Raw genomic sequence first — 16,992 nt, forward strand, 5'->3', positions numbered from 1 at the left:
TAAAATAAGGCATCCTACATGCAGATATTCACGCCAAATGTATTATTGTGTTCTAGTCTATCTGCGTACTGTATGTCTGTGCCTTGTTATAGAATATCAGTGCTCTGGATATGTTTGCAATTTTTACTTCAATAATGTATACAGTATTAGGCTTGGAATCAGAAACAATTGCTGTCTTTTAATAACTGTCTATATGGTGACAAATACTAATAAATAGTATTACTTTAAAACAAATCCAGTCATATTCCAAAATTGCTTCATATCAAGCGTTTACACAGACACACAAAAATTGTAAATTATGGTCTGTTTAGTAAGCTGGAAGTCCAGACTCGCCAGTGGTCTTCTATTAAGACAAACACCTGCTACACTTAGCTGGATTCAGTTTCCAAACACACACATTCTGTGGTGATGATCAGCTGAAATGCCAGAAAAATTCAGACAAAAGATGTAGTAACCCACAAAGGAAGTATATTTTACTAATAAACCGACTCCAGCTGAACACACCTTTTTAAATAATTGATCTTATTTTGATTCTGTATTTCTTTAAATTTGATTTATACATTGAGGCATACAACCCACACATTGCCCTTTCAGGAAAGCAAATATTAAATTTGCAGTCAAATTAATTTGATTTACTACATGTGAAATGAAAATAATTTATATTTGTTGCAGAAGCAGAAAAAAAAAGCAGAAGCAATTTTATGGTGAATGGTAGCGTATAGCATCATTTGTATTTAAAAAAAAAAAACAAAAAAAACACACACACACCCACAGACACACACAGATAACATCTTGCACAAATTACTGTAAAACTAACCAAGTAATAGTTTCCCTAGGAAAAAAAATTACTTTTTATAATTGAAAACCAACCCTTTATAGCACAGAACATTTACTATAGATATGCCAATGAATAATCTTTCTTACTTGCAGAATTTCAATTACAGGTATACTGTATGTGGAAGGAGCCTTATTAAAACTCAAACTAAAGCTGCAGTCTTATGTGATGCAAATATGTTAAAGTGTGAAAAAATACCTTTTCTATTCAAGAAATATGAACGGTTTATAAAAATAAATATATGCATACAATAAAATTTGCTACCATTCGTAAACAGTGATTTATCTTTTTTTCTTTTTTTTTACCAAAATACACAGATGTTATATGTTATGTTATAATTTTCATATTAACAGTGTTTTATTTCTTATGTCAATATACATATAAAATGTATTAGCATATTGCTCCATGCAAACAAGCTATGTCAACTAACAAACTTGAGTCATAAAGTAAATCTCCTGCTGTTGAATCCAAGAAAATATGGCTTTGCTATACATGTGATTTCAACATGTATTTGCATATATTGCAATGTTTATGTGTGTGTATGCATGTAAGGATGTGTTTATGTGTGAATGTTTGTTTGATGAGTGCAGGAGCAATATACTGACAAAGAGACAGATCAACAGATTATCTTAGCACCATCTCCTTTTAGCAGTCATATATGCCAGATGCAAATAGGAAAGTGTCATTAAATCCCAGTTTATCAGTATATTGAAGTACAAAGAGGAGAAGGGCAGGAGAAAGGGTAGAATCAACAATGTCTTTAAATATTGTAATTACTCTGCCCCAATCATACCCAGTGTTCTTGTTTTTCACACTCCCAGAATTTAGAGTGCTGGAATCAAACTTTGTCTTGCTAGTGAGGACTGTTCTGACATCACATTCTTTAAAATATTGTTGATTTATGTAGCTCATTAACAGCTTAATTGAAGATGTCTTCTTTCAGCAAAATCATTTCCATAACTCAGCAAATGTGCAAGCATCAAATGTCTTATAAAGAACAAATACAATACAGGCGTAGAGCAAAATATGCAAAAAAAAAAAAAAGTTTAATTTACAACAGTTACCATATTTACTTATGGTAGTTTTAATTATGTGAACCCTCCCCAAAGATTAAACATGGGTTTGAGAAATGTCAAAAGATGGCCAAACCTGAAAGTAAATTGGAAGCTCATACCATAAAAACCATTGAATAAGTCGATTTTCTAGGCTTTTTTGCTGGGCCCTTAGAAGCGGGGAGCGACTAATACACAGGTGCGACGTATGCGCTGGTGTGTCTAATCTACTGTACCAGCGCCACAATGGGATCACTACAGCCACGGTTATGTCTCACACAAACTTAACTGTCAGCAACCCCATTTATTTTTTCAGGGTCTGTGGCGTTCATGTGATGCTGCTAGGTAGAAACACAAAACCACTGTTTTAATTACTCTCAATACCCTTTGTCATTTTGAATGCTAAACGCAAGCTTTCAGACTCTTGACTGACCTCCTCTCGAAAACGTCACAGCTATACTGCTTCACTGTTAACACAATAGCTGGCAGTCTCTATGAATTTCCTTATTACCACCCTACCGAGCCATTGATTTGTCAACATTTAGACTGAACCCACCTCTGGGATCCGTTGGAAACAGCTGTTGGTTAGAAAGCTGAGTAGTAAACTTATCAAGGCATTTGTTTGTTGTAATTGCAATGTTATAATAATGCAAATGACTTTGAGACTGGATACAGTAGGAGTCAGACAAAAAATGAAATTGCTGTTGACAGGTTTGAAATTGCACGTTTTTGAATTTGCCGAAATACATGTTAATCACAATGTTAAAAAAACACATACTATAAGAGTGTAGCACTGTGTTGCACTGACAAATAGAACAAGTTACAGTATGTGTTAAAGCCATTCAGAGTACTCCCTTCAAACAAAATGTTTTCTGCATCGGGCCATAAACACATCCCTCCTCCATCAGCAATGTATTTGTACAGCTGGAAATTGAATGCAGTTGTGTTTTGTGTGTTGGTTATTAGATGATGCACTGTTTAGTTTATTGTTTTCTTTTTGTTTGTTTGTTTTTTGCTTTTTTAATTGGTGCAAGCAACACTCTTTTCTTTTTGAATTGATACATCAAATTTGTAAAAGCAAATGCATATTGTGTTAAGTGTAGTTTTGGAAAGAAATTTTCACTAAAGCAAAGAAGATATGTTCTTGAACTTGTTTGGGTACTTGACAAGCTAAAATAAAACGCCAGTAGGTAAATACAGATGTGATGTGGGATGTATAACTTGATTTTACGCTCTTTTAAATTATTACTTTTTAAATTTTAGAAAGTTTGAAAAACTGAATAGTTTCTAGCAGTTTAACAAAAAACGAAAAACAATGTAAAATGTATTAATGAAAAAAGAAGTTGCAAACAAGAGTTATTACAAAACAAAACCTGTGTATCTTTTTCTATTTATCGGTGTTGAGCATGTAGGAAAAGAATCAATTGTAAAACACAAAAGAAGGTGTTTTCCTAAAATTGAAGTTTCAAAAAGGGTGGGAGCGACTTATCTATAGAGCGATTTTTATGGCAATGAGTTTGTTAAAGATTTGCAATTGAAAATAAGATAATGTACATGTACAAAAATATTTTCAAGAACACCAACTGTAGTTGTATTGAATTAAAGTCAGGTAAGAGCAATGGTCGGTCTACTCTGAATGACAAATTCATAAACACAAATTGTGACCCCATCAACTGATGGTCCTTCAAGCTGGTCATATCACAGCTCCCCTGTTGCTCTCTACTCTATTATATAATATGTATTTATTTTTATTAATGTTATTTTTTTAGTCCAGTTCCTATCTACTGGAGTGCAGCTAATGTATCTGAGCGTGCATTCTGAATAGACGAGTGCATTCTAGTTCTGTTATGTGCTCCTAGTTCTAATTAACTTAATTTACATACAACCAAATTACTTACAATGTTTTTTTTTCTTTGTGTTGTGTACTTCTGTACATGAGAGAATGAATGAAAACAACACAATTAAATTTCTTGGTGATTTACAGCCTTGACTTAGTAGAATTTGCACCTTATTCTCAGTAGATTATATTTATTTTTACAAGGCTAAATTGGAATGATGACCATCTCTTTGCAGTACACTGTCATCGATAATTGCACAAAGTATGGTTTTATACAATTAAGGCCAGGTGTTTACTAGGACCATATTATCTCAGCCCACAGGTTGTTCCTGTATATTTAACTTTTCCTGTTGCTTTGAGTTTTTCCACTATTGGCTCCCCAGTATCCTTTTAAACATTAACTGCAAGAAAATATTTTCAATTGCTGAAGGTACGCCCACCAACTTAAATCTCTAAAGAGCAAGAAATGTTCTTTTGATGGATTTTTAACATTGCCTTTTTCACTTGTGTGACCTTTTACAGTCATCATGGGTGGTTTTTGTTTGCATTCTGTTGCTTTCTATTCATGTTTCTTGCCTTTGAGGTAGAAAGGTAATGTCAGGGCTCGCTTCTAAACTGTACATTCTTAGAGCTTTCCTAAGGTTTAAGATAGGCCTACGATAAACCTTCCTTTACAGATAATCAATGAATCAAATTGAATGCCTTTAGTAGCAATATACATTATATTACCAGTGTTCATCGGGTGTAGATACACTGTATGTATTTGTTCTTCCTAAAACACACATGCTGTACTTTACATACACATTTTATTATTAATGTCACATTGTATTATGTCATTCACATATGCTGTAAAACAACAGCTCTCCAAATGTCATCTTACTGTATTATTCTAGGTGTAGAGAAGGCATACATTGATGTATTTCTTTTTTTCACTTTTCCATTTAAGAGTTCTTACATCTACATGTAAAACTAGGAACTGCCTCATTTCTCTGGATGCAGTGTAGATCATGTGTCTCTTTTTTTCATACATTCTGCTTGTTCATTGTGTTGGGGGGAGACACCATTATAGTACACGTTGTTGGCCCAGAGGTAGATTCGCAATAAGATCGTTTTCTTATGCTAATTGATTTCTCAGCTCTGTGGGGAATCATGATTTATGGATTTCCATCTTGAACTAACAGTGAGAAACACATTAGTCCAACCAAAGTGGATCAAACTGACTTTTTGTTCTCAGTAAATATTTTTCAGTAATCATGTTGTATTGAGATTTCAATGTAAAGTTTAGTTTCAACATGTGAAAGTCAACAGTCAGATAGCTTTGTCTGTCAATCACAGACACACAGACTGCTCAAGTGCCAGTCATATGTTACTTTAGATAACCTTCAGCCAAAACGCAGATTACTAGATTCTTTTAGAAAAGATGTGTTTGGGGTCATATGTGAACACAGGCCTACTGTATGTGAACTCACTGATGGTGATCAATGTAAAGCTCATAAAAAAATGCATGTTTTAAATGATCGGTGATCAACATGTATTCAATACATTATAGATGCACATAAATTATTAAGGCTTGCAGACAAAAAAAAAAGCTTCACAATGAGAAAACACAGGCTGTCTGAAGGTCAAGAAAGGTCTGAGAGAGTGATACAAAAAGGGAGCTTGAGCACAGACCAATGGTATACTCTCGCAATTATATGTGTTTCTGGTTTCAGAGAAGTCCTTGAAGCTCAGCAGGATTTATTTTTTAAGTCTAGATGGGACTTAAAAAATATCATTTATCGATATTGTTGGTAAATCGCCTTATGTTGATGTTTATTTTGAAAGCTTCTGCTTCTTGTACATATTAGCAAATGCTCTTTCAGGCTACTTTAGAGGTGTCATTTCATAGACAAACATAGAATTACTGGAAAAAGGAGACTGCATAATAAACTAATCTAGGTTCAGTTCTATCTCTAAACTGAAATGACGGTCTGTACAGTATACAGAGAGCCAAGTTCTTCAACATGTTCTGATTTTGAGCAAGGAACATTTGTATACGCTTTGTCATCCCTGAATCGACGTTGTTTGTTTCTCCCTTAACCAGTGAAGTGCCCCGGTCACATGTCCCTGAAAAAAAATAAAACATTTCATTTTTACTCGTATAGGAGTCAGGCACAGATGAATGTTATGTTGTTTCAAACCCAGTATGACAAATACCTAACCATGCAGAAACATTGTTTCAGTGATTGCTAGTTAAGGCAAAATCAGTCTCTGCTTTCATATCAAACGTGTATGGAGCGTACAGTAATAGGAGTTTAAAATTCATCAATTAGCCAGATTTTGGGCTACATACTATTAAAACTTATACATAGGAACCTGATAAGAAATACTGAGGAGTGCCAAGTATAAATTACAGTGAAGATCAGAAGGATACAGGACAGTAATATGATAAACATGTATTTTTTTTTTTTTACCAAATTAGGGTAATATAGGTGGAGGATGGCTAAATCTAACAATTCATGAGAAAAAAACAAAACAAAAAAAAACCGAATACACACCTAGAGTAATAGCAACTGTTATAAGCTGCTTCCATTAGTGGCTTTCTCTGTGAAATTTTAAAGATACCAACTAAGAATCCACTTATGTCATGTTGGGCTTTGCAAGTATAAACTGGATCTCTGATGGAATTGAAAATGCCCCAGATCAATAGACCTAATGACCTGTTTTTATAGTGCCAGCTTGAGCCTGGAATGGAATGTCTGTGCTTCGCATTTGTAAATAGAACACCAAATGATTCATTTTTCTCCCTTTCCTGCTATTTTTTAAAGAATGTTTTACAGTGTAATTGCAAAGATGAGTGTATGGAAAGTAATAAGCTTGTTGGATTATTTTTTCTTATAGAATGTCCTTTTGTTGGAAGAAGTATTTTAATGGTGTGCCAAAAAGATTTAACATCAAAGTCCACTGTTTTTGCTAGGCAAATACATTCGATGTACCTGACTAGCTTTCAGAAAATGATGATAATTTTGGATGGCCCCTTCATCTCTGAAGTATTTCCCCCTAACACATGGTAACTTGAAAAAAATCACTAGTTGTCAGTAATTCTCATGTAAAGTCTATTGTTTTGGGAATAAGCTGACTGCCAATATATGACATGGCATAATCCATTTTTAAATAAACTAAATTGAATTGCAAGTACAGAGGGATTTAACTCGGGTACAAGGTAAACACTGTTCTTTTATGTCCTCTTACCAAATACACAGTTTAATATGCAATCCAAATTCATCTTGTCTGAAAGATGCAAGGCCCAAAGGTGTTGCTTTAATAGAGACTTCCCAATTCCCCCCGCTAAAAGTTGTGAAAATTATTTAGAACAACACTTACTTTTTAAAGCAAAATTGTGCTAACAAATCTCTTGGATTGTAGTTTATGCAAATGAGGAGAGCAATGGTGTTGCTATTTTGGTTTCGCTTTTGGACGCTAACTTGGCAGGTGGAGCCATAGTTGTGCATATGTTATGTTGACAGTTAGAGGCAAGCACTGGAGGTGGAGCAGGTGGAATACTGAAAGGTGGAGCTGCCTGACTGGCAAGAGCAGCAGATGGTTGGACAACATGTCCAACTGAAGAGGAAGCATTGAAACACACATGCAAGCAAAAAGGTGGGCTACAGCAGTCTTGGAGGTTTGGCAGAACGGCTATTTATTCTATATGAAAGAGCCTCATATTGCAGATCAAGGTGTTACAGACTGAAGGTACAGTAGGTTGAAAAGGTTGGCCTATATATTGCATAATAAGCAGATTGCAGGACGACAGGTGGTCCTATAGAAATCCCAGGAAACCCCAATTGAAAAATGGGAGGTTTAACTGCACTGCTGTGATCAAAGCATTTGCAGTTTGCTTGCAACCCAGACGAAGCTGCTGAAATTGCAGGAAAATGAGGTAGTTGTGGGATAGTGACTTTAAGTAGTGAATTGAGTCAAGGTGATGGGAAGGTTTGTCTGTATGTATGTCCATAAGAGTCTGAATAATAATTTATAATATAATGGGTCACTAAGGTAACCAAAACATGGGTGTTGTAGAACTGTATCAATGTTAAGGACCTTTATAGATGAAAGTGTCTTCTTTATGAAAGATATTTTAATGTCAAATCTCAAACGCGATGTTTGTCATGGCAGATGCTTTTTTTCCAAACTGAAATTGTGAACCCTAAAATGATTAGCATTATGCAGATTTATGTAATTACCTATAGTTTTTATATCAGACATCATATCGGTATGCATTTCTTTAACATGTTAGTTACAAGTCTATGCATTGTTATGCCACTGACCATTCAATGCAGTGCGTCACTCAAATATTACCTTAACATGGTGAAAGGACCCAGAAGTGTCCTCTCTGTTTCTGTGCTGTGAATGACTGTGAGCTTCACAGTGATGCCAGGTCTGCATATCACACACCATCACACCATGCATCACACATATTTTGTGAAACCCACATTGAAATGTGCCTGTGCTTTTCAAAAGAGGAGCCAGTGTGACTGATGCAAAAAGACACAGACATTGAATGTGGGGATAGCAAGTCTACTAAGGGACTTGCCATTCCCTGCCTTTTTCTAATGTAATTCTTGTGGTAAACACTTAAAAAAACTGTTACTATTCTTCTTTATACTTTTTTCTTACTGTCTATTGTCATCTTGTGCAGTCTAGTGGCAGAGAACTAGCACAGAGAGATGAGGGGTAACAATTTTCTAATTCATGTCAAAACAATTGACATGTTAACCACAAGACTCCAACATACGGTTGGCTTTTTGACAAAGTATGCAAAAGACTAATACATTGAATCCCTAAACCAGATGGCTGCTTATTCAGGATGTCTTGAAGGTAAGGAAGATAAAAAGAAAACAACAACAGGGGTAAGAGCAGGGGACTTCTTAGCTCAGTTGACAATTATTGTTTTTACTATATCAAAATAATGTACCAGATTTACAAGTGCGTTTGTTACTGTATATTGAAAGTACTGTTATTCTTATTTATGCACATGGTCTGTGTTTAACTCTCAGGAATACTGCAGCTGTGGTAAAGAATCGAGAAAAACAGATATGAGAACAACACAAAGCATAACATATTTGAAAGAGATGGGCAATTTTTTGTGGCTAATATTCCTTTAAAAACTGCAAGACCAATTTTCTTGATTGTGGTCATTTTGCTCACAAATTGCTTTTATTTGTTACAGGTTTTACACAATGGTTTAAGAAAATGGAATTACATTTCCTAAGGTTTCCATTTATGTAATTTATAACAGCAGCTCAGTCATGCATGCAATGTGATTATAAAAAGGGTGCAAAAAGGATCTAAAAATCACAGTAATTGCATTTCAGTTATTTAAACTGGTCTGACCCAACAAAGCCAGATTGAAAGCTCCTCTGATTTACTCTATGATGAATATAACCTTATCTGAATGTATATGGCAAGTCTATTTGATTAATATGGCTGATAAGGAAGGCTAGGATAAGGAAACACTAAAACGAGATTCAGAAATTGAAAGCTGAGGTTCCTTGCATGAAGTATTGCCTTTTAAAATATAGTATACTGTATTTACTGGTGATACAACTGCAAGCTTTTTTTTCATTAAAACAAATTATGCATCAGGTTTTCATGTCCTTGTTGTTCACTAAACAACAAAAGACCACACATGCTGTGTAAATGATACAAATATCATTTGTATTCCCTGTACCAAACATCAATATAGCTTCATGTCAGGACCTGATGTAATCAGCAACTATAGGCCCAGAAGTGGGATTGAGGCTGGGGAAAAGCACACACTTAATAATTAAGTCATATCGACATGTTTCAAATAACTACAATGACTAATATTAAGTATTAGGTTGATGTCTTTTTGCTATAGATGTGTACACTGCTGAAATACCTTTACCATTAATATTGCAGTTACTGTTGGGAGTTTCATGATAATACATGTTTATTAATATAAACCTTGTGGCAGCAAGTCTATTTCCCCTGATACCCAATACATTTGTCTGTTTCAATTATTTAATACTGTGGTACTTATTGTATCATATGTCTATTAAATGTATTGTTTTCATGCACTATTGTCTGGAGTCATCTGTAAGTCTGTTCAACGGATAGCTCTGTATTGGTGTATCATATAAACCAAACATTTTCCATAATATATATATATATATATATATATATATATATATATATATATATATATATATATATATATCATATAATATATGAATTGTGAATTCAAATAGGTCAGTAAATAAAATGCCAGAGTAAAAGCTTAACAATCTCTTTCAGGAGAAAAAAAACAAAGAAACAGGCTGTCAAACTGTGTTAAAAAAACCACACTCACGAGACTGAGACCGATTCCTAACACACCATTTCAACTAACAACCCTTTAATCCTTTTTGCTGTTTATTTCACTATGAAATGGGTATCATGCTAGAGATTCATCAGTGTAGGTTTGGTATCACTTATATACAAGAAAGCTTATGGTCTCCTTTCTGACAGATTGCACAGCTGTTTGTGAGTTTCGAAGAGTCCCCTCAAGGAGCAGCCTCTTTAGCCCAGGTTCACAAGGCAGTGTTGCATGATGGGAGGACAGTTGCTGTCAAAGTGCAGCATCCCAAAGTGCAGACGCAGAGTTCCAAGGACATTATGGTTATTGAGGTAAGTATGAAAACTTGCACTAACTTGCAAGGCACATAATGCTTTTGTTGGTCGTGGCAGTCACCATCAACTGAATTTTAAATGGGTACTGAGCTTGAACCTCAGTAAGGTGACATAGACATTGTAACATTGAATTGCAGAAACTAAGAAAGATTTAATTACCTTCAGGAGAATGTCTTTATACAACTGAAGCCGTATTTCTGTTACTAAAATAGAACGGAATGCAGGTTTTAGATCACCATGTAGCTTAATGGTCATCTTCAATTCTGCCCAAGCTTACAATTTCTGACAACTCTTATAACACAGCACAACTCTTTGCTTTTGTGTAACTTGAAAGAATAGATATTTCGTGAATAGTCATCTTTATTTGTTGCAGAAATTTCTGAGAGGAAAAGTGGAATTTTACCAGTGAGGTATATTTAACTTTGTGCTGTTGTTTAGAGCTCAGTGATGTGTGCCTGTGCAGCTGATTGTTGATCCTGATGCTACATCAATCTCATTAATCAATCTAATATGTGATGACATTATGATAAAATGTTATGATAATCCCTCCTAATATTATATATACTATACTATATCGATGCACATTATCGTAATAGATATATATAACGTACTCTCCTTTCACTTAACATAGTATCTAAATACTATACGGGACACATATTCTCACGTCCCTACCCATCGGATATATATATATATTATTATATATAGATAATATATATATATATATCTATATATATATATATAATATATATACATCATATATATATATATATATATATATATATATATATATATATATATATATATATATATATATATATATATATGCACATGAAACAGCCTGAAAGCAAAAGTTAGTCATGACTCTGAAAAAAGCACTGGAATCCCTTATGGGCCAAAGTGAAGATAAAAAAGAAAATTAGCCTGAAACAATTGAATTAATTGTTTTTCGATTTTAATTTTATAGTTTCTACTCAAAACTGTGACATGGCTGTTCCCTGACTTTGGCTTCATGTGGCTTGTTGAGGAGGCCAAGAAGAACATGCCTCTGGAGTTGGACTTCTTAAATGAAGGCAGAAATGCAGAAAGAGTGGCAGACATGCTCAAGCACTTTGAATTCCTGAAGGTAGTAACCAGAAGCAATATGTTTTAAAGGCCATGTGGTCACGTGTAGTCCTCGTGATGGTATGGTTCAATTCACATATTATTGACATCACTGCATCATTACTGAGTCTCACACATTCTTTATCATTACTTACTATTCCGAAAATGTGTTACATCTCCCCTCCTCCATCCTCCCACACACATACCTTAAGATGTCCAACCCCTTGAATTATTTAGATAAAAGCCCTTAATCCTTGAAAGTGTTTATGGGGGGATTATATGGCGCTGGCATTCCCAACAGTTGATAAGAGATGTTATCAGTGTGACGTAATACAAATTATATCTCAAGGAAATTAAAAATAGAATAAGATATCAATAGTATCTGCAGTAAATCCTTTTTTTCTCCCCAGACTATTACTAACCCTAAGTAATTGCTTCTGTCAAAACAGAAGTACAGTAATATCTTTAAGTACGTGCTGCATCTAGCTGTAGCCTCACTGTAGTAACATTAGGCAGACTATTAGATGACGGTCTTTTCATTGAGACTTTTTTCTTTTACATTTTTTACCAACCATGCAATAGTGTATACATAAAGATCTAGCATAAAGGCTTATCTACTGCTGTCTTTCAAGAAACAAATTCCTACTTGATAATTGAGGGTAAACCAGTAAGGAGAGGCATGACATGCCCCTCTGTCATCTCATTAAAGGAGTGAGTTTAGGAGATGCTTGACACAAATGTGTAGAAGCCGTCTTGTAATGAACATCCTGCTGTAGTATTCTGACCTTGGATTTCAAAATAGAACAAACAAGTCTATTTGATACTGAAGATGCTGAGGGGCACTTGAGTTGATATGTTACAAGCATGTTTTTTTTTTAGTAAGAACTTTGTCAGGTAAATAATTGGTTCAGCTGTTCCCTTTTGAGTAACTCCTTAGATAATGAGAAATGTTTTGTGCTTCCAACAGCTTTTCACTTATTCATTCCATCAACGTGTTTCTTATTGTCCTTGAGTTATTTTATTTAGTCACGACTGTGAGTCTTAGAAAATAAAGAACATGTGGGATGCATCAGCAGTAAATCACATTTAATAATGAGGTGCTTTACTGTTGAGAATCCTGATCTGGCAAATTTGATGAAACAAAAGCTCCTCAAGTGACAATCTTCAAACTTATTTCACTGCCAGGGGTCAGAATCCGTAATGGCTATGCATCACCCAACACTGCCTATTACACTAACAATAAGGTCTTGCAAGAACTGTCTGCAGATTAGTTACATTTGTTAGGTCAGGAAAAAGGTCCATAGGTATTTAATAATTTTCTTTTAAAATAGGTTTTCAGAGGTGTTTTTTTTTTTAAATTAATAAAGACATAACAAGGCAAACAAAATCCTTCCACAAAAGCCTACTCACTCCACAGGGAACCTTACTACAAAGTATTAGAGTTTATAATGATATTATTACTATGTGAAACAATGTGAATAATGGAAAACAAACCACTGGGTTCTACGTATACACAAAAATGCATGAACACATTTGTATAAATGTGCACAAACATATAAAGAGATACAAACACACACACACACACACACACACACACACACACACACACACACGTATATATATATATATATATATATATATATATATATATATATATATATATATATATATATATATAAAGCACACACCTACATATAGATAGATACATACATACATACAGTGAACACACTCCTTCTGTCTAAATCAGAATTAAAATAGTCTCTGTCAGTCCCTTTAAATTTGGAGGCAGTCTAAAGATGTCCCTCTATTGGGACCAGCTCTCTGTTAAGACTGTTTGGCACAGTCCCTTTGGTGGTGACACAAGTGGAATTCCAATGCATTTTCACAAGAAAGCAGAAAAGATTTACCTCTTTCAGAGAAGCCCCGTTCTTAATGTGTCTGACAATTACAGGGCAGTGTTCTTCATTTTGAAGCCACTTTTCCACTCTCCCAGTCTGAGCTCTGCAGCATAATGCAACAATGGGTGTTTAAAACTATAGGAAACAATACACCAACTAGCAATCCTATTTTACATTTAATCACGTATAGGTTAGATATATGAGCATGCCTGCGTACAAGTCATCCTTGTCCAACAAAAAAAATATTTTACAGGGAATATAACCTGACTAGATTACACTTTCTAGAATGTGATATATATAAGATTTATAAATCTTATCCATACAGTACAGTTCATATTTACTGTTGCTTATTCTTGATGCATGTTTGTTCATGTTAAATCATTGATAAACTTTATTCATTGTAGGTGCCAAAAATCCACTGGGACCTGTCAACCAAGCGTGTTCTCACCATGGAATTTGTAGAGGGGGGCCAAGTTAATGACTTGGAGTACATGAAGGAAAATTGCATTGATGTCAATGAGGTAAACAGGGTTTTTTTTAAGTATAATTTTTGATTGCAAATCAGCTGGTTCCAAATACATAGATTTTTGGTTATTCTAGTTTCACAACGTTAAAAAAAAAAAATAATAATAAAAAAAAAAAAAAAAATAATAATAATAATAATAATAATAATAATAATAATAATAATAATAATGATAATATGACTAAGTAACTAAATAATAAATTAGCTGCTATAGCTTTACTTCTTGCAAAACTGCTTTTTGTCTTAGTCAGACTTCTTCCAGAATTTTTTTTTTTTTTTTTTTTTTTTTAATGGATAAAGCACATGCATATTGTACTGCTGATCTACGAATATGAAGTCTGGTCACCTAAATGTTCTTCTGTTTAATTGCCACTGACTTTGACACAAAGCTCTGCAGTTTAGTAGCATTGTCAGATCAGTGCCCCACTTGTGTGTCTGTGGGGCTTATGCACTCCGATCAGTTCAAGATCAATGAATGTTCTGCTCATTTTCAGTCAGACTCATATATATTGTGCATATTAACTTATATAACCTATGTATTATTACTTAGTTATATAGGCTAATATGCACAATTTACCTTGTCTTGTAATAAATTAAACCAGTTCCATGCTATTTCAGTTGGCAGACTTTAAAAAAAATTATATATAGTAAATAAAGGTGTTATTTTTGGACAGTGTATTTGCCAAAAGCTTGCAGTGCATTCAATTTATTTGTAGGCGTCACTGTTGTTGGACATCAGATTATTTTGTCAGCACAAGACACCCATGTAAAACACAGCATTTTATAACTGGTAAGGTGATTGTGCCTTTCTGGTTTCCTCTGTGAAGAGCTGCAAACATCCCAGTCCCCCATGATGACAGTATGATGCTTCACAAGATATTTTTTCGAAATAAATCTATTTCAAATAAATAAGCCACCAACCATCCCCTATTTCAATAACACATTTTTCAAATTTTGAAATTTCTATTAAAAACATTTGTCTTATTGAAAGATCTGATTTCCCAGTCTCTTCCAGATGCTGATTTATTTAAATGGAACACTATTACTGTACATCAGCATTGTATACTGGGTACTACACACTTTGCTGCTCAGTTCCTGTCACTTTGAACCTTGGCTCTAGAGGTAAACAGTGAAATGTAAACAATTAGTGGATTGCTTTTGACTATAGTTTGTTCAATATTAAATTATAGTCAGACAATCAATATTAAATTAGAGTCAGACAGACTGTATTTGCATACACAATCATTAATACAAACACCATTTAACAGGGTGACTAAATACTCAACACATGTATATAATAATTGTATGCTGTTTAACAGAAAATAATACATTTATGGAGTTCTTCACATAACTTTCATATTTAGTTGTTGAACATGCCATTTATCTGTTGAAATTAAGCTTATCATTTGTAGTAGGATCTAAAAAAAAATATAGCTTTAGTGGCACATTAATTTGCCTCTTATTTTTGGTGCTTTGTTGGAGTGTTTTGGTTCATTTGGTCAGCTCAGGGAAGTTGGAATTCAAACCACCAACCAGTGAAAGAAATCCCATTCTGTAAGAGCTACTGGAATACATTCGGTAGTCTATATGAACAAAACACTAGCCTAATTTAACAACCTGTTGCCATATTGACAAAATTGTCAAAAAAATAAATAAAAAAAACATAAAGAAACATAATCAGATGAGCTGAGCAGTTTGGGCTACATTAAAAACTGTTTTAAAAACAAGACATTCCACACCTCTATGGCACCTATGTTTATTACTAGCACTCTTGTTTTAGGTAGTTAAATTCCTTGCTGCAAGACAGTCCATTAGCCTCTATAAAATATTTGTGTGGTGCTTTACACCTAATGAGTGGGTCTGCTGGTTCAGAAAGCTTGTGAGTGCATTTTCCTTTGTTGGTGTAATAAATGGTTTCATTTTAGCACCAGTGTGGTGTTTATTTCATTTGGCTAGTACAGTTGTTTAAAAAAAATAGTATGCAAGTCCTCTGACGGTTGTCTTACAGAGTGCTCGGTTTAAGTCAATAGCCTTTCTTTTTTATTTTACATCCAGGCATCGTTGGTTTGACAGGCTTGCAAATTAGGGGTTGTACTGAGCTCATGAATTTCTGATCTGTTTTATAAAGAAATTGTTAAAAAAAAAAAAAAAATGAAAGCACGTATAAACGACCGTAAACTATGTTTTTTAAACTTGATTTGTAAATCAGTCTATATTAATGCCCTGTAAGCATGTTGCAACCCACCTTGATTCCACTGAAACAAGATCATGCTCTCATGTGCACCATCCTTGTCAAGAAAACGAATCCTCAGAGCAAACAAGGCAGTTTAATACAAGTGCAAGTATTTGCACAATTTAATTAATTACAAAAATTTTACATTACGATATTCACTGCACCGTAAGGTGAAATTTGATGCAGACTTCATCCAATGAAAATGAGTACAATAAATCCCTGGAGTTTTAACCTAATAAAGACCCATGATGCTTTGTTTTAATGCAGTTAAAGAAGTTATCCTCACTGAATTGATTCAAAGTAATTAGTGTCTGTTCTCTTAAGCTTGTTTATTCACAGGGGCATTGACACTGTCAGGCATAAATCATGTAGGTTTAATTGCTAACTAATTAACTCAGTTTATGTTTACAAAAACAAAACACATTTTAAAGGCATGAAATTAGTAGGTAAAGATGTAAAATGAAAGTAAAGAAAAATCCATCTACCATTAAAAGTAGGACATTTCAGCATGACTTCTTATGTGAATAACCTTGACTGAAAGTTTCCAAATCTGAGCTTCAGAGGACAATGCAGCAAAAAGCAGTGGAATAGTGTTCTTCCATCAAGCTGCCTGAAGAACAATAACACAGAGTCTAATGCATTGTTTCAGTCTGCTTCTGGGACTGAGTTGAAATTGGTCCTGGTAGTTTGCATCAAGACTGAAATCAAACTAGTTTGACTCCCAGCGCTTGAACTTTTTGAAAAAGAGCTGAGAACAATGTCATTGTCTGATGCCGCTTTTTTGTTGTGTGACCCTATGATATTAATGTATTTACTACAATAGAACTGCATACCAGGCAGA

General features: G+C 34.2%; 1 protein-coding gene across 3 annotated transcripts in view; it reads left to right on the forward strand.

Annotated features, from left to right (window-relative positions):
• The window catches only part of adck1 (aarF domain containing kinase 1), a 121,502-nt gene that overhangs the window by 60,808 nt on the left and 43,702 nt on the right, over positions 1–16,992 (forward strand). For all 3 annotated transcript variants that reach the window (XM_041265856.1, XM_041265854.1, XM_041265855.1), the window contains exons 5-7: positions 10,235–10,393; positions 11,361–11,519; positions 13,800–13,916. In XM_041265856.1, the coding sequence (XP_041121790.1) occupies positions 10,235–10,393; positions 11,361–11,519; positions 13,800–13,916 (435 nt within the window). The remainder of the gene's footprint in view (positions 1–10,234; positions 10,394–11,360; positions 11,520–13,799; positions 13,917–16,992) is intronic.

Source organism: Polyodon spathula, chromosome 12 (assembly GCF_017654505.1).
Source record: "Polyodon spathula isolate WHYD16114869_AA chromosome 12, ASM1765450v1, whole genome shotgun sequence".
NCBI classification, from domain to species: Eukaryota; Metazoa; Chordata; class Actinopteri; order Acipenseriformes; family Polyodontidae; genus Polyodon; species Polyodon spathula.